A 17,954-nucleotide genomic window follows, 5' to 3' on the forward strand; every position below is an offset into this window, starting at 1 on the left:
ACTCAGCGCTCATGCAGCGAGCGGGCGGCGTTCCTGGCGCTCGTTCCTAGAATCTGGAGTAGCTGGGGGCACCGGTCTGATCCGGCGGTCGAGGGCGGGGGAGGACACGGAGGGAGGGCGCAGATCACCCGCGGAGCCGCCGCCCCAGCTTCGGCCGCGGCGCCGCCGCCTCTTCAGGGCCGGGCCCCGCAGGCGCTCCGAGCGTGCGGCCGCTGGGCTGCCAGCTCAGTAGAGCGCGGGCGAGAGGGGACCGGGGTGCGGGCGGCTAAAATGAGTGAAAGGAGAAGATCTGCAGTCGCCCTGAGCTCCAGAGCACATGCCTTCTCCGTTGAAGCCTTGATCGGCTCAAATAAAAAGCGGAAGCTGCGAGACTGGGAGGAGAAAGGGCTGGACCTGTCCATGGAGGCGCTGAGTCCCGCAGGCCCACTCGGAGACACAGACGACCCGGCGACCCACGGCCTGGAGCCCCACCCGGGTGAGTGTGTGAGATCGGACAAGGGGAGGAGGGTGGACAAGGAATACCAAATGATAATCCCGCGTGTGGAGAGAGGCTCGGCCCGCTGACTCCCTGCCTCGCTTCGACGTGGGTTTCTTTTTCTTGGCATAAATAACTTGAGCCTCCCTAAATTCGCCGGAACCAATTTGGGGGGCTGGCCCGAGCCTTGCATTCTAATAGCCGATTTCAAGCAGGCCTTCTTGCGTTGATTCCCTTCTCTTGTGGCAGAGAGCAAGCAGCATTTTGAGGCGCCCACTCTGAAGGGCTGAGGGTCCCTGGGTTAGGAAGAGCGCAGTCAAAGACGCTGGAGAAAGAGCCCAGTTGATTTGAAACTTGCTTCTGAGAGCTCCCGGGTGCTGGCCTGTGAAGCCCTTTTTGCGGTCGTGGGAAATGCTCCGTTTTTCTCATTTTGTTTCTCTCCCAACTAAGATTTAGATGGCGGAGAATAACTGTATTTCTGTCTCACTGGAGACATATTAGACACTATATCCTGAAACTTAGGTCTTTATTCAGGGCCCTCATTTCTGTATTTAGGTGGGTGAATGTTTTAACTAATTTGTCTTGGATCTATCCGTCTCATACACTTACATTATACACATAACAGTTAAAACTGAAGGCGGATGTCAATGTGTGTATTTTAAAAAACCCTAGCAGGGGGAAAACAGCCTCACATTTTCTATTAAGTGCCAAGATTTCAACAGGGCAAACCGGCCTGGGGGAACAGCTGTTGTCAAAATCCTGTATGCACGCACACGAACACCACAGTCCCAACTTGGTAGCGGCTTGAGAGCAAATAATATTTTCAGTCCGCACTTATAAAACCATGCCGGAGGTGTCCCTGCGTACCAGCTAAAAATCCAGAAGTAGCAGACCCAGGTTCTGTGGCTTGGGGGAGGGGGTGAAGTAGGGCAACCACCCACACAGGGATGGGAGAAGCCAGTAGGGCTGGAGAGCTTGGAGATCCTGGCCTAAAAGCTGGCCAAAGCCCGAAGAGGGACAGCTGTCGCTTACATTTTCTCTTTCGGCACTGCCAGTTCAGTTTCCACGCTCCCTCCCGAGGCTAATAATAACGCGATTAGCCAGAGACCCGCGGAGGCAGCTTTAGAAATTCCCCGTGTTCTTGCAGCCCGTTACGGAATTTCGCTTTAGTGCTGGGGAATTATTTTTATTAGTCGATGAAAAGAAAATTAAAAGGAGATTTATTTTGTCCATTCACGACTTTCTCTCTTTGGGAGAGAGGACAGGTCCACTCGGACCTCTGCGTGGTCAAGACAGGATGGAACGCATGGCTAATGTGCGCGTCCCTTCTTTTGCGAGAGCCCTTTCCTCTCCGAAATTATCTGTTGTGAGAATTTCGCTAAGGCATCGGTACAGTTAACGGAATGTGTTGCAGGCCTGACAACTTTCGATTTGGGAGTCGCTTTTATTTTATTTCCCTAACAGTGGAGAAGGGAGAAATTATTCTACTTAGCAAGACTGATGTCTTGTCAAAGGAGCTTATCTCTGGGGAGAATCTAGGTTGCTGGGAGCGTGGCTAGGGTCTTATGTTCAAAAGACATGGCCAACATGTGGGGTCAAAAACATGGGCATAGTTTCACAACTTTCCCCTTCTGGCATCCTTCTTAGCCGGAAGTGAGGGGAGCAAGGAGAGGGGATCTGTAAAAGAGACTATACCAGACACAGACGTGGGGAGCCAGTCTCTAGAAGTTTGTTTAGTCCCTGCCTGACAAAGATGCACTATAGAGCGAACCTTACAAAACACAGTTCAGTTTGTCTGTCCTGTTATTTTATCACTTGTTTGAAAAAGGCAAAGGGTACATCGGAGTTTGAAAACAGAAAAATGTTTCTATGGGAAAGGTTTCAGGAGCATGGCCTTGGGAAGACAGGGCCCTCAGGTTGGAGCTCTGGCAATGGCTTACAGGCTGTCTTCTTCTTTAGACTTGGAGTAAGAAATCACCCTTCAGGAAAAAGGTCCCCTTGATGTGGAGACAGGCTGAGCCCTGGTGTCATAGCTGCCCACTCTGGACCCAGCTGTAGACATTGTGAGCAGAAATTGGGGGCCTTGTAGTTTTGTTTTCTCCTCTAGTATAGTACCCTGACCCATCAAAAGGCCACATTTAGAGACATGTATAGAGGAACTGCTTAGGCGACTGACCCACCCTGTTCAAAGCAGTGTCTTTCTCCTACTGGGTTCCATAATTTGTCTTTTCTCCATTTGGGTGGGAGAGGTTGCTGTGTTGGTTGCTAGTCCTAGGCAAAGGGAGAAAATAAATACAAAATAAAACCAAAACTGCCTCGGGCCTGGGGCCTGATTAAATACTCATCGGGCCAAAGAAGCCAGCTTCGTTCCTCTCACCATCTTCTCTTTGAGCCGATTCAACTAATTTCGATCAGCCTTACCCGACCTGAAACCATCAGGACCCTCATACAACTTGAACTGGTAAAGTTAAACTGTAAAGCAAACTTTTAATTCCGAGAGTCGTCGCCAGCCGTTTGCTTTTTCACAACCGGAGTTTCTTTCCGGGTCTGGACAAAGTTGGCTTTAGTTAGCCCCTGAGCATCCCAAGCCTGAGGAGCCAACCTGTAGCAGCGGGCGACCAGCCAGTCAAGGCCTTCTCTCTGCAGGCAACTCACTGGTCAAAGGACATAATATTTATTTCAAAAACTTCCACCAAATCCTCATAGTCTCTCAAATCTCTAGGCCTGCGGGTTCAGACTCCTGCCTTAGTCTCCCGTTGGCATTCGCTTCCGCACTCCCTGTCTTTTGGAGAAGACGCTGGGACGTAGGGCGTAGAGGCCACGGGCAAGAGGGAGTCTCAAGGCCCTGGCCTCTGGCTAAGTTCAGCAGAGGAAACTTTCACCCAGGATCGGCTGAACAGCTGCTGTGGCTGCGGCCTTGAAAATGTATTACGGGCACTCGGCTGCGCCCTCGGTGCTCGGACCCCTCGGACGCTCAACTGGTTCTCCCCCACCCCCCTACGTCTGGCTTAGACATTTCCCGCCCGAATCTTCAGCAGAGAGCCGGCCAAGGCCCGGTCTCCTGCGGAGCGAAATAATTCAAACCTTCTGGGAAGGAATTTCCCTCTTTTTCAGCCTGCAGGCCGAAGGCCTTGCGGCCAGCCCGGGTTCTACGGGCCTAGGGAGGTGGCATCCCTTGCGGGTGGGCAGGTACATGCAGGTACAGGCGGATAGACACTCCGCACACTCGTGCATAAGCAGAATTTCTTAACATTTTCGTTTGCACCCACGCGCGCAAACCCTGGTGAAACGAGACAGGGGAAAAGCCCAAGCAGGAACCTCCGCTGCCCTAGAGCAAGCAGTTCGTTCCTAGTTTCCTCCGAGTTAGCACTGAGACTAACTGGTCACATTCATTAATCTGCCAGTGTATTGTTTGTTTGCTCAGAGCAAAACGGGGATTTCAATCCTGACGTTACCCACCCCATTCCCAATAGAGAAATGGGGTGAAAGGGAGGAAGTGACTCTGCACTGACGTTTAAGAAACGGATACAGAGGGATGAGTTGGATGTCATCGCAAAGAATATTAATGTCTAGCATCAGCCAAGACCCAAGATGGGTTCAGATGCCCGGGGCAAGGTGTACAGAACCCTACGAAGCTGTTGAGGGTCTGCCTGGGGTAGAGGCCTGCCCACAGCACTGTAACTTCTTCGTGCTGCACTAAGTGCGCTGCCCCTGACACACAAGCCGGCATCCAGGGTGCGGCCGGCACCAGAAAAGGAATTAAGTGGGCCTTGGAAAATTGCCGTCCATACGGCCTTCCTCAGAGGCTACCCCCTTTGGTAAGTGACCTTTTGTGAAGAAGCAAAGGAGGAGGTAAGAAGCGAATTTGTCATTGATTGGAGATTGTTCACGGGAGAATGAAGGTCAAGAGTGCGTTTCCGAGCGCGGGACAGACACTGCAGACACTGACTACAGACTACGGTCTGTAGATGCGCGGGGCTTGGAGAGCGCATCTCATCATTTGCTCCTATGCAATGGGAATTGGTTTTGCAGACGCTACGTAAAATCCCGGCAGTGGGAGAAACCTTGGGAGTGACGGTTGGGAGGAAAATAATCCTAACTCAGTCGGTCTCAAAGAAATAACAACAGTAAACAACTTGACTGCGCCGGGAGGCAAGGGAATGGGGAAATTTAGATGGCCAGAGTTTCCTGTGACTGGCGGTCCAGTGAACCTGAGGCTAATTCCTTAGCAGTTAGCTCCGCCGAGGCAGTAGTGCACTAACTAGGCTCAGGACTGCACAGCACATTCACTATGCCGCCGCGGGGTTTGGAAGGCTCATTCAAACACCTCTAGCCCACAGTCCGCAGGGCACCTCAGACTCCCTCCCCCAACCACCCCCCGCCCCGTCCCTCGTCCAGAACAAACCTAATGACAGACAAAAGCTTCCTATGCAAATCCGCGCACAACCAAGGGGCTTTGAAACTCTGAATTCTATTCCCCGCCCCCCCCCCCCCCACCGCGCGCTTCTCCAACGCCGAGTTTCTTACATTTCTCGTTGAACAATGCTTTGGAGTTTACAGCTAGCCATTTTGGGTTTACTGATTTTGTAGATGAAATTCCCGTAAAGAAAAGTTCATAGGGTGACGTTAAATTAGGGAGGAGGAAAGAAATTTCTTGGATTGGAATTCAGGCAGAAATTAAACCGATATACACCTCATGACGTTTCTCTTACACCCCACGCATCCTCGTATCAATAAGCCCCAAAGCTGTAAAATTTTAATTATGAAAGAAAATTGTTAGTGTAAACGATTTTTAATACATATGGTCTGTGTGGAGAAAGGGAACAGTGGTCTAAAACGCTTAATCTGAGGGTCAACCCAAGAAAACTCAGAATATTGGAGAGATGTACCTCCATTTTCTCTGTCCAGTTTCTTTGCATAGGGCCGCAAACCTAGCGGAAATGTACCCTTCATCTTTAACCGCACCTGCCGAACTAGACAAACACAGAGAGAAGGACAAAACAGATGAAGCCTGGTGCAGAAGACTTAACTGCTGTTTGCTCAAACCTACCCGATGGCATTCATTGCTTTCGCTAAAACGCCGACTATTCCGGATCCATCACAGACAGTCTAGCAGAAAATTGCAATATCAATATGAGAGACAAAGTCTGGCGATTTTAATCATGAACCCTGGTAGAACTCTGTTCTTATACTTAGAACAAATGGAGTTACTTTTAAAATGTGTGTATAAGTATGTCACTTTCTTTTCTCTATATTGGAAATGCAGAAATCCTTCTGACGAGGGTCCTGAAAGTAGAGCTGGTTCTTTCTTGCTTTCAAAAGCCAACTACCTATTCCTAAACTCACCCTCCCACCAAAGGCTTAAATTTTGACTTTTGCAAAAGCAGGGCAAAGCAGGCAGTTGTGGACTGTGAAATCTCATGCACAGGGTTTATTTTGATTCTGTCTTTTCTGGTTTCTAGTAAGCCTGGAATTTTATATGCACATGATTGAGATACTCCCCGGGTCTGTACTGGGAACAGCAATTAGCAAATTTATAAATCAGGTCTGTTTACACTTCTTTGGGGAAAGATAATCATTAGTTAATTTAAGTGAGGCCCTTGCTCCAAGCATCCGGGTGGAAAATGAGACGTGGAGGGGAGGACCTGCTGTGAAATGGAAGAAGTGGGGAACTTAAGCAACTGGAGAGCACTAATCAAAGCTTATTCAGCACCACTAATGGCCTCGCTTAGAGGCTGGGTGTTTTGTTGAGTACAAACTGCTAAGGAGTTTTTGATACCAGAAGTGAAAACAGGCAATCTCTACATGGATGCTGTATTAAAACAAATGAACAAACTGCTATCCAGCTTTGGCCTTTATAAAGGTGTAAAAAAATAATACAAGTTTATGCGTGTGAAAACCATGGCACCCTATGAACTCTATGACCATAGCAAACCTCGGAAACATACGTGAATGGTGGGATACAGATAATATTTCAGGGAAAGAAGCTCCCCCCTCTCTCTCTGTCCCCTCAGTGTGTATTTGCATGTGCGCGCGTGCACAGGCATGTGTGGGTGTGGGTGTGAGAGTGAGTGTGTAGGGTATAGCCAGTTTAACAGATTAGGAACACATTATTTGAGAAATAAAAGGTTTTTTAAATCAATTTTATCTATACTTTAAAGTCTAGAGAATTTGAGATTTGAAGCTTCTAGATACGGATCATTTTCATTTATTTCTTAGACCCACCTAACGATTTTGAACAAATTCTAGGAGAAATATCAGAAAAATGACATCATATAAAGTTGATTAAATATCAGGCACCGGCAGCAAGTTTTTTCCCCTCAGTCATTTAATTTTGTGGCTAATGGTGGTTTTAGTCTGTATGACCAGAATGTTATTTTCAATTCTAAAGAGTAATATCATCCCCCTACCCAAGTAGGAAGTAAGTGGAATCGGAGAAGTCTAGATAATAATTATATTTTATAGAGTTGAGATAAGCATTGCAAATTGGGAAAATGAATTTAGGAACCCATGAAACACATGTAGAAATATATCTCCTAGTTGTCTTCTATTTCTTTTCTTTCTTTCTGTTCTTTCTTTCCCTCTCCTCTTTCTTCCCTTCTCTCTCTTTAGCCCCACATAGTTGCGAAGGTTTAGATAGACAAGACGGGTGGTGAAAACTGCCTCATACTTTATAGGATGAAACTGTACGAAACCGAGCAAGCGCAAAAACTCCTGGATATATCAGCCTGGGGATATTCCTCTTCCATCCCAGTAATCTGGAGGCAGAGGCAGTCCCACCTATATGAGCTCAAGGTCAGCATGATCTTTAAGAGTTCCGGCCAGCCAGAGCTGCATGGTGAGACACTGTCTCCAAAACAAAACAAAAAACAAGAAACAAAAACCTGAAAATAAACGCGTCCTCAGTGGTCCTTACGTTTAGTGGGAGCCCTGGAGCGGTCTGTATATTAACTAGACAGGTTTCCTGAACCGCGTAGCCTGCGGCGGCGTTCTCTGCTGTTCCCTGTCCCCCTAGCATAAGGAAAAGACCTCACCTATGAATGGGGACAGTTAATCTTGCTCTTTGCTTTCTCACGCCTCACTTCGACGCCCCAGCCTCCCTGTCACTGGGAAAACGGCAGTCTTTCGAGCCTCTCAAGGAATTTCAGCTGACATTTCACCAGGGAAGGAACTGGATTGGATCCTTCCTGGTGGATCCGTAGTTCGGTGACCTTCACAAGTGTGCAGTGGCCGCGTCGGTCACACCGGCCCAGTCGCGATTGGCTCGGCGGTGCAGAGAGATGGAGATCGCGGGAGACCCCTGCACAGCTCTGGGCGGGGTGCACTCTGCTGCGGTGCGCCCAGCTCGACTGAGCTCCCATCCTGGCCTGAGGGGCCGGGGCAGCAGGCACCGGGTGTGGGGAATGGCGGGTAGGGTAAGGGGGAGCAGCTCTGAGCCTTTGAAACTGTGGAGTCTTGAGTCCGGTCTCCAGAGATGGGTCTTGTGCGTTGTCTCTCTAATTACATACGGGAGAAGTGAGAGGGCTCTCGGGTAACCCGGGAAGGCTTGGGAGAAGCCATTCCTCAAAAACAATCAGACTCCCCCCAAACAACGAAAGAAAAACAACGGAACCCAAAGATCTTACACCTCGCGCCCTGAGGGGAGTTTGAGTTTTGCTTTCATCAGGCTGAACAAATTTCCGAGGAATCAAACTGACTTCAAACATTAGCAATTAGAAACCACGAGTCCCTCGGCCTGAAGAACTTTTAATCCTTAACCATTTCCAAATGGGTGATTCTAGGGTCAGTAAATATTGTAGCCAGTCTGTTGAAAAGGAAGAAAAGCATTTTGTTGGTCATGTTGCCTGCCTAAGGTAGAGTCCTTTCAGGACCCTGCGTCGCCCCCTGCGGACAGAGGGGCCGAAAATGACTGTCCTTCAGCTGTCCTTGGGAAGATGGGGCACACCGAGGTAGTGACTTCCTTAAAAGAAAACCCCCTCAACTTTACAAAGTTGACCCACATGGCCTGGACGTAAACCTGGAGTTAGGTATCTTGGCTGTGTTCTAAAAAACACAACTGGTCTTCTGGGTGGGAAGGGGCAAAGCATTTTGAACTGGTAACTGTGTACACAGCAATGCTTTTCCCGAATTTAACATTTTTCAACTCAGAATCTTCATCAGTTGTTTGATTTGTTTTTGTTGATGTTGTTAATAGTACAGCCCAAGGGTTGTGTTTATAGAACATCTAGAGAGGAAAAAAAAAGGTTTAGTTTGAAATTTAGAGGTATAAAGAAGATGGCGGAGCAATATGGATCGAAGACAAAAGGACCAGAGGGTTCAGAAACCCAAGTAAGGATGTTGTTTGTGACTCTGCCCAAAGGCTTTACACACGGTCTCCATATTCCATTCTATGGCCCTGTGTTTCAGTAGGAAAAGGGTGGGACTGGCTTAAAGCAGGAGGCTTAAATTCTAGTGCTGGCTTTGGTATTAATGGTGAAATACCGTATAAAGGCAGACACATTAATGTTGAAAGAAAGTTTTAAAACTGTTTCATAGCAGCTAGTGAGGCCTTGGTTTCTGGCTTGTGAGATGAGAGAGCCAGTTTCAAATGAAACATGAAGCCCATTTAGCTTCAAGATTCCACAGCCCCCGTTAGCTTTTGTTTTGAATATTAACACTTTCTCCTAATGCACCTTGGCCAATACTTGACCTGCCCTTTACACCACTGGAATGAGAGAAATTTTACTGCACTTGTGGAACGTTGCAGCTAAGGTCAAAAACATTTAGAGCTAAAATTAGGTGCTTTCATGCAGCTCTTGAAATTATATTATATTAATATCACATGTTCAGAAATCAGAGATGGGTCATTTCCAGTCCTGCGTGTTTGATGCCTAACTGAAAAAGGCCAACAAGGGCTCTAGGGCACTGGTGAATGGAAAGGAAACAGGAACTATTCGTGCTTTGACAATGTATCATTCACTTCCCAGAAACAATCATAAAAACTAAGTATCTGAAAAATAAAGACTGAGAAAAGCAAGGCATCACCGCATCACCGGTGAATCGAAATGGGGGAAATTGCTTGCCCTCTGACACTGCTTGAGCCTGCCGGAGAGCACTAGTAACTATTTTCCATGTCTCGCCTGCTAAGCTGAGATCCTGATCTGGCAGGGATGTGAGAATTCTAAAAGGATGACTTAGTAACAGGCAAAAGGCTTGTCAACAAGATAGATCAGAAGACAGCTTAGCGTTCAAGACCTCTATTCATAGCCGCTGAACTCGAGGGCAGGGTCAGCGGCAGAAACCGGGCCCAGCACACACCTAGCAACATTTCCCATTTCTGTCTGCAGAGATCCGGCTTCCTTGCAGATATCTGCACCCGAGGGCTGGCTTCCCACCCTCGTCTAGGACCTCATTTTGCACAGACCCTGTTTGGACTCCTGTAATCCTGGGATATGCAAATTTTATTACTTCCCCTTGACCCATTTCTGTTTTAGAAATTGCTAAAGGAAAAGGACCTTGTTTTCATTGCTTTTGGTTTTTTTTTGAGAACTTAGCATTTAGGAAATGATAAAAATACAATGAGAATCATAGCCCAATACAAATGATAATAAATAGCAGCATTCATTGGATGTGTAACTGTGTCAGTCATTGTGCTGATATTTAAAGTTTTATGTATATATATATGTATATACACATACACTCATATATACATACACGCATATATACATATATATATATATATACACACACACACATATATATATACATTATATATATACACACAGGCACACTTTCTAATTATTTATATGCAGCAAGTACATATATGAAAACAGAGTTACTCTTACTGTGTTATTTCTTTTTGAAAAAGAGATGTATTTATTTATGTATAAAAGTGCTCTGCCTGCTTGTACACTTGCATGCCAGAGAGGGCATCAGAGCTCGTTATTCAAGGTTGGGAGTCACCAAGTGGTTGCTAGGAATTGAAGCTGGGTCCTCTGGAAGAGCAGCCAGTGCTCTTAACCGCTGAGCCGTCTCTCCAGTCCTGTGTTATTATTTCTGGTGTAGTGACCGCATCAGTCATGCGGGATCCTGGTTCTAAGCTCAGATGCTTGGGGTTGCATTGCTTGCTTTAGTGCTCTGGTTCTAACGCTTCTTAATTGTACGGGCCCCTTAATGTCCTTTAACACAAGTGTGTGCATCCGTGGAACAGCATCCGTAAATGTGGTTATCCGATGGTTGTCACTAGGATCAGCTGAGACAGTACACACACAGGAAGAAAAGGTGTAGCTTAACGTCTGTCATTCTTTCCACATGAGTTGGCAATGCTTGGACCTTAGTGATTAGCCTGGATAAGCAACCGCTGAACGTTGTAATCTACAAGCAGACAGGGTACATTTCCCTATTTTATTTTGTAAGAGCCGGTTCCTCGCCCATTTATAGCCATAGCCTATGATTGGAAGCAGCATAGAGCCCGAGGATGTATGGTAAATAAACGTAAGTAGAACTGAGCTACTCAGTAGTCCACTGAGACAAAAATCCAGAAGCCGATGAGTTCAAAGGGAGAAAGTGGAGATGTTCATGGAGATCCATGCTGCCCCACAGCAGGAGGGAATGGTGGGTAGGTGGGAGATATGACTGGACTTTTCCACTCAAACTTACCGGCTCCTCTAAGAACTCAGTTCCGGGGGCCAGAGCAGGATGTCTGGAGGCAGGGAGACAGACTAACTCTAGAGCTTTCTGGTTAGTGTCTATCTGCAGCCCAGAGTCTTTAAAAGGTTAACCCTGGCCTGACAGGAAATAGGAAGACTATTTCTTTGTAAAAACAGATTCTGACGGAACCCCAGGGCTGCAATAATTAGTTGAGGGTACAGTAGTTTAGGATTACTGTACTATTTGGTTAAGATATTAGAGGTAGGACAGGTGTGTGAGGGGCCGGGGAGGGGGGAGAAGAGAAGAGAGGAGAGGCGGAGGAGGAAGAAGTGGTGAGGAAGGGGTTAAGGGATAAGTTGAAGGGATCACTTAGAGATTCATTTACTTTTATTTTATGTGCATGGGTATTTTGCCTGCATGTATGTCTGTGCACCACATGTGTGCAGAGCCCATGGAGGCCAGAAGAGCCCACTGGATCACCTGGAACTAGATTTACAGGCAGTTGTGAGCTACTTTGTGGGCACTGGGTTTCAAACCCTAGACCTCTGGGAGGGCAGCCAGCACTTTTAAATGCTGAACCATGTCTCCAGTACTGAGCAAGCTTAGCTTAAAGGAAAACCTGCAAGTGTGAGGAGGAAAGAACTTGGGGATCTTTTAAAAGAGAAGCAGTGGGGGCCCAGACTGGACCCACATCTGACTGCCCCCTTTGCCTGTTCTTGCTTCCAGATGTTAGGCGCTCATCAATTGCTCTTTTTGTTTTTACTGTTGCTGCACCCTAAACCTTCTTCCTATCTTGTTCCCTGGCAGTGAAGGGAGAAGGCAGCTTCTCCGAGGAAGAGGGACAGAGGAGCGAGGCCTTTCTGAGTCTTTTCAGGCAGCCTGGGACCTTTCCCGACAAGCTCTCAGGCCCTGGCACTGCAGACAAGTCAGGACTTTGAAAGTTTTTTCAAGTCAGACGGTTTGTTCATTCTCTGTAAATATTTTTTTTAGAAGTTTATGTGTGGTGTGTGTGTGTGTGTGTGTCTGTGTGTGTGTATGTGCGTGTGTGTGTCTGTGTGTGTGCATGCACGCATACATGCAGGTGCTCAGAGACCAGAAGAGAGTATCAGAATCGCCAGAGCTGGAGTTACAAGGGGTCGTGTGTGGCTCATGTGTGTTCTGCGAATGGTACCCAGGCCCTCTGCAAGAGCAGCAAGTGCTTCTAAACACTCAGGAACCTATTGAGGCCTTAATCACTCACTTGCTACAATTACCAGTTACACCTCAGAGAAAGATAATTGTTTCTCCATTGTGCAGACCAGGAAATTAACTCTCAAAAGATTAAATATGATAGCTGCAACCATACAACTCCAGTTTACCCTAACCTGTCTGGCTAGATTCTGAACCTTGCTGTGCCAACTGCCAGCATCCTTGCCCGCTACTCTCTGGAGATGATTCTTAACTGCTTAGGGAAAGCATTCTGACCTTACTGCCTGCTATACCCCAAACAGATCATTAATCGTAGTAAGAGCTTATTTACATTTTAAGTCTCTGTGCTTTTGTTGTTGTTAGTCCCTTCTGTCTTCAGGTGGCTATAATGGTACCCACTCTAGAGGGCAGTGGCTGAAGGTTCAGTGGGGTTTCTAAGTCATGATCTCTGGAATGAGACATGGTCAGCCTTCACACTGTGTTCTGGTTCCTTCCTTCCTTCCTTTTTCTTTTCTTTTTTCTTTCTTTCTTTCTTTCTTTCTTTTTTTTTTTTTGACTGTAAGGAACAGAAATCTCAAGTCTGAAGGATAGTGGGTCCATATTGAATTCGACCTAAAGCCTCCTCATCCTAAATCCCCTCCCCTACAGTGAAATTCAGAGACAACTAACGGCTCTGTTTTACCCATTCCCCTTCTCCACTCACAATGGGGTGGATGGAGTCTTATTGGTAATTGATTCAAAATGGAACAGCTTAGGAAGGTATCAGTTGCAGCGACAGGCAATTCCTGCGATCCTAAGTACTGTTGATTTTCTCAAACTCAGCAATCACAGCTGAAATCCCTTTGCCATGGATTGAATTTACAAAGGAAGAGATTCTGATTTCCACAGTGGCTTCTTTTTAATGCCTGAGGATTAGGAAACTGCCTTGAGGGCCCACTGCAAGTACACCCACTCTTCCAGTCAGGGCTTTAACCTCTCAGTGGCTGCTCTGATTCATTTGTTTGTAACAGCTCTATTTGGAACAGCCTTGTTTGCTACAGGGTCTGCTACTTGCAGGGATCTGTCACCCTGATAAACACTTACATTCACACTTCATTTTCTCCTGCCCTGCTGTAACTGGATGAGATGCCAGCAAGAAAGGACTTATCAGAGAGTTTCTTTCTTTTCTTCTTCTTCCTCTCTCTCTCTCTCTCTCTCTCTCTCTCTCTCTCTCTCTCTCTCCACCTGTTCACTGTTTCTCCATCACTTTCCCTCCCACTCTATGTAACCTTCCTCTCTTAAAGAGTCAGATGTCTCCAACAGGGATTTGGAGAAAATCTACACCCACTTACCTTCCTGATTTCCATGTATAGATTTTTACCATTAATGCATTTTTGGGCTGTTTAATTGTACAGTCTGTTGCACTCCTGTCTGCTGTGTCTGGGGATAGAAAAGTGGCTTTTACAAGCTGAAATGGGCACAATGTAAAGTTCATCTCCGTTTTACAGGCTCGTTCTCCCCCACTGCCAGCCCTACTCCACATAGGCAGCTAACTGAGGGGGTTCGATCCGCTCTTTCAGCAACAGAAGCATATGACTCTCTGGGTCTACTTCCTTTCCCAAGGAATGCACAGATTCTCGAGGTGCTAATGAAGAGGTGAATGTTACAGTCTTGCTGCTTTTCTGGATCTCATCATTGAGAACCAGCAGAAACAGAGATCCTTCAAGATGTGCCGCTAGCCTGGCTCTGGCTCTTTTGTCTTTTCGTCTCTCCAGCATTCAGAGCACTAGTTGCAGAACTGGCTTAAATCCGGGGAGCATTAGAGGCCATCTGGTGCATCTGTCCATTACACATTAGAGTGTGACGTCACAGAGATTTAAGGTTCTGTGATATTCTGACTGGGTGGCAGGTACTGCTGAAGGGGCTTCCGGCATTTTCAAGGCCAGTCTGAGAAGATAATAGATGAAGCCTTGGCTTATGCACATTTATGTGTGTGTGTGGTGTGTGTGTGTATGTGTAGGGCTGGAGTGACACGGGGTGTTATGGAGATCTGGGTGTAATGCTCCCTAGCCTGTGCGGGTGAATTGGTTCCGGATGTTAACATGTTTTCCTTGGGGCTTGACTACATTCTTCTTTTTCTTTGCCTGTCTGTTTTCCTGCCCACATTGTTGGGCCTCCACAGCTGTGTGGCTCATTGCTAAAGAATATTGAGGTTTTCTTTTTTTTTTTCCTGGCATTGGGTGGGGACCAAATCATGGCCTTGGGCTTGCTAAGCAGACACTCTACCATTGAGCCAAATCTTCAACCCTGCTAGTGAGTATTGAGAATGAAAGTTATTCTCTGTGGCAAAGGTAAGTTTGGGGGATGTGCACATATACAGATGTTTGAGTTTTCACCTGGATTCTTTTCTGGGTTTTGAGGACTTTTTTTTTTTTTTAACGTAGGCACCCTTTACTACTTTGGAGCTTCATCTAGGAGATGGGTATGGGATATTCTGAAAATCAGTCAAGTTTCACACTCTATAAGCAGAAGATATCGGATGGTGTGGGACACCGAAACATAACGTGAAGGCTGTTTGATATAAGCTGGGCCCAGAGGCCATATATTGAAGGCTTGGATGCTAGCCTGTGTAGCTTGTTATGTAGAACACTTAGTAGGTGAGGCCTACCTGGAGAAAGTTAGGCCCCTGGAGACACACTGCTCCAGGGCCTTCACTCCTTCCTGTCTCCTTGCTTCCTCATCGTAGTGAGGTGAGCATCTTTTGTGTGTCATGCTCTGCCCTCCCTTGGGGGATGTTCTTTCTCATCACAGGCTCAGAAACAATGACACAGCACTGAGACTTCTGAAACTATGAGTCAAAATAACTTTGTATTCTTTAAGTTGATTTTCTCGGGCCTTTTGTCACAGTGACAGAAAGCAGCTTCCAGAGAGAGTGAGCAGACAGCACTGTACAACCTAGAAATGGGGGCTGGTGGGAAGGTTCTGACTTGAAACTAATTCTGTCTCTATGGCCTTGGACAGGTGATTTAATTACCCTGTGTCTCAGTTACATGCATGTAAAATAAGAGTAGTCATACGTGTTTTAAGTCTGGTGTGAGAATTAAGTGAGATAGGTTTCAAGAACTTTGTTTAGTGCCTAGAACATGGGAAGTGTTCAAAAAAAATCATGTCTTGCTCCAAATTTTACTTTTGGTAAAGTAGAAAACTTGAAAACTCTTCAGAATATATATGAGAGAGCATTTAGAGAGTGTTGGACACGGGAAGCGCCAGACTCCTTTTCCCACTCCGTTTGCATGCTCTCCACAGCCCTTGCTCCTTCATGGGCTGCTTCTCTCTGTAGAGCTCCTGCTTTCTTTCTGTCTGAAACATATTTCTCTTCCAAAGTTCTTTCTGAGGGAAGTTCATTCTTCTTTCAGGTCTCCTCTCTCTCCCTCTCCCTCTCTCTCTCTCTCCCTCCCTCCCTCCCTCCCTCCCTCCCTTTCTCCCTTCCTCCCTCCTTTCTGCCTTCCTTTTTTCCTTCCTTCCTTCCTTCCTTCCTTCCTTCCTTCCTTCCTTCCTTCCTTCCTTCCTTCCTTCCTTCCTTCCTTCCTTTTTTAGTGCATTGCTGTTTTGCCTCCATGTGTGTCTGTGTGAGGGTTTTGGGTCCCCTGGAATTGGAGGGAGGAGAGTGGGCTCTCCACTGGCGTATGGAATCTTTTGAATTTGTCACAGGTCTGAGTTGGATGGACATCATGTACACTAACATCTATATCGTTTGTCCTTTTCTAACTTGAAATATCCCTGCATCTTGGGAGTTTAAGACGAGACTTGAGGGGGCTGGAGAGAAGGCTCAGTGGTTGAGAGCGCTAGCTGTTCTTCAGGAGAACCTGCGTTTGATGCCCAGCACCCACGTGAGGGAGGAGTAGGTGGATGGATGCTGCATGGTGTCTGCCATAGGGAGCGGCTCTTTTAGATACATTTGCATGATTTTCTCTCAGCCTGATGCCACTGTGCTTTTGTGAGCTAACAGTGATGAAAGACCACAGCAAAACTTCTTGTAGCTCTCAGAGGGGTAACTGAGACCATGCGAAGGTGGGTGCATGCTTTTGCTATCGTCTTTAAAAATCTGCCCTTCCTGGGAGATAGTCATCCAGTAATCTGAGGAAACCATTTCTGAGCAAGTTCCTACCATACCATTGCCTTCACAGAATACTTCAGACTGCGTACTGCTTACTAGTGCACGCACACGCATGGCACACACCCACCCCCCCCCACACACACACACACAGAGAGAGAGAGAGAGAGAGTATCCCTTTGCCCTACTAAATTGGTATTAACTTCAGACCCTTGGGCAATTGATAATTGGTGCATTACCCAAGGAGATGGTTTTGTGGTCTTTCTGCCCTGTGGACATTTTTGAGCACATATAAATACATATCCATACCCACTTAGTACTTTTCCTTGTTCTTTACCCACAACGTGGAACTGACCATATAGGAGAACAAGTAATAGAAAAAGATTGAAAAAGGAAGATTATGAGTTCAAAGTCAGTCTGGTCTATATAATGAGTCCTTTTTCCATAAAATAAAAATAAATGAATTAATCAAACAAGCAAACACTCCCCTGAAAATACCAAAATCTGTATTTTGCAAGCCCCATTTTAACCGAAGAACACCATCGTACTCATCTTTGGATTCTTTTGAACAAAATTCCCAAAACAGAATCAGCACTTGTCCCACTTTGGCGATGTGTTTTGTAACCAATACAGCCACTGTAAGCATGGCTTGGCTTCAGGATGACCTAGCATGAGTTATCTGCCAGTCACTTCTAGGTATGACTTCAGACAAGTCAATGGATCTTTCTGTACTTTGGAGTCTCCATCTCTAACGGGGACGAGAGCACTCGATTTGAGTAAGGAGAAAAAAAACGTTATTATCATCCTATCGACAAATCATTTCTGTAGTCCGAAACTGCCGAGTGCCCTCTGCATGGAGAAATTTTTATTATGGACCTTGTTTTCCCTGAAGAGATACTAATATTTAGAGGCATGGTTAGTTTGAGGGTGTTTCTTTGACCTACCATTCTTTACAGGTTTTAGGCTTTGTGTCCACAGCAGTCTATGTTTCTGCCCACCAGAGGGGATAAAGAAATGGAACAGAAGAAAACTCAAAAATCCTCAGCGTTCAAGAGCAGTGCACAAACATATCTGCCAATGGAAGACAGATTGCGTATGCTTGAGAAAATGGAATGGGTCGAGATCAAGCGGAGCAATAGGAATTTCTCTGGTTTTTCCCTTCCCTTGAGTTGCAAGGAATATGCAAGGGAGCTGACAGGCAGTCCCGGCCTTGTGATGGGACATCCCACAGGTAGTTAGCAGAGGCCAGGAGAACTGTCCAGAAAAACCATCCAGAAATGTAAATCTCTGAGCAAGCCCGAGGGCTGAGCAATAGGTCATTAGCCATAAACAGTTAGGGATGGACATACACACGTCCAGATGACTTTGGTCCCCTTAGGACTGTCCTGGGTCTGACTTAGGAAACGAGGAGGCAAGCAGCATCGCTTTCTGTTTCCTTTCCTCCTGTGTGTCTTCTGACCTTTCTTTCTATTGTTTGTCACTGGGGCTGGATGTAGGAAAAGAAAGGCTTCTACATGTGCTTTGTTTGAACTCCGCTGCTATGCCCGCAGGGGTGGTGCATTACTAGGG

General features: G+C 46.5%; 1 protein-coding gene across 1 annotated transcript in view; it reads left to right on the forward strand.

Moving 5' to 3' along the window:
• The first annotated feature begins 270 nt into the window (after positions 1 to 270).
• Tbx15 (T-box transcription factor 15) overlaps positions 271 to 17,954 on the forward strand; it is a 102,339-nt gene continuing 84,655 nt past the window's right edge. Inside the window, exon 1 of the mRNA XM_038311886.1 lies at positions 271 to 475. Coding sequence (XP_038167814.1) covers positions 271 to 475 — 205 coding nt within the window. The remainder of the gene's footprint in view (positions 476 to 17,954) is intronic.

This window comes from Arvicola amphibius, chromosome 14 (assembly GCF_903992535.2).
Source record: "Arvicola amphibius chromosome 14, mArvAmp1.2, whole genome shotgun sequence".
In the NCBI taxonomy this organism is placed as follows: domain Eukaryota; kingdom Metazoa; phylum Chordata; class Mammalia; order Rodentia; family Cricetidae; genus Arvicola; species Arvicola amphibius.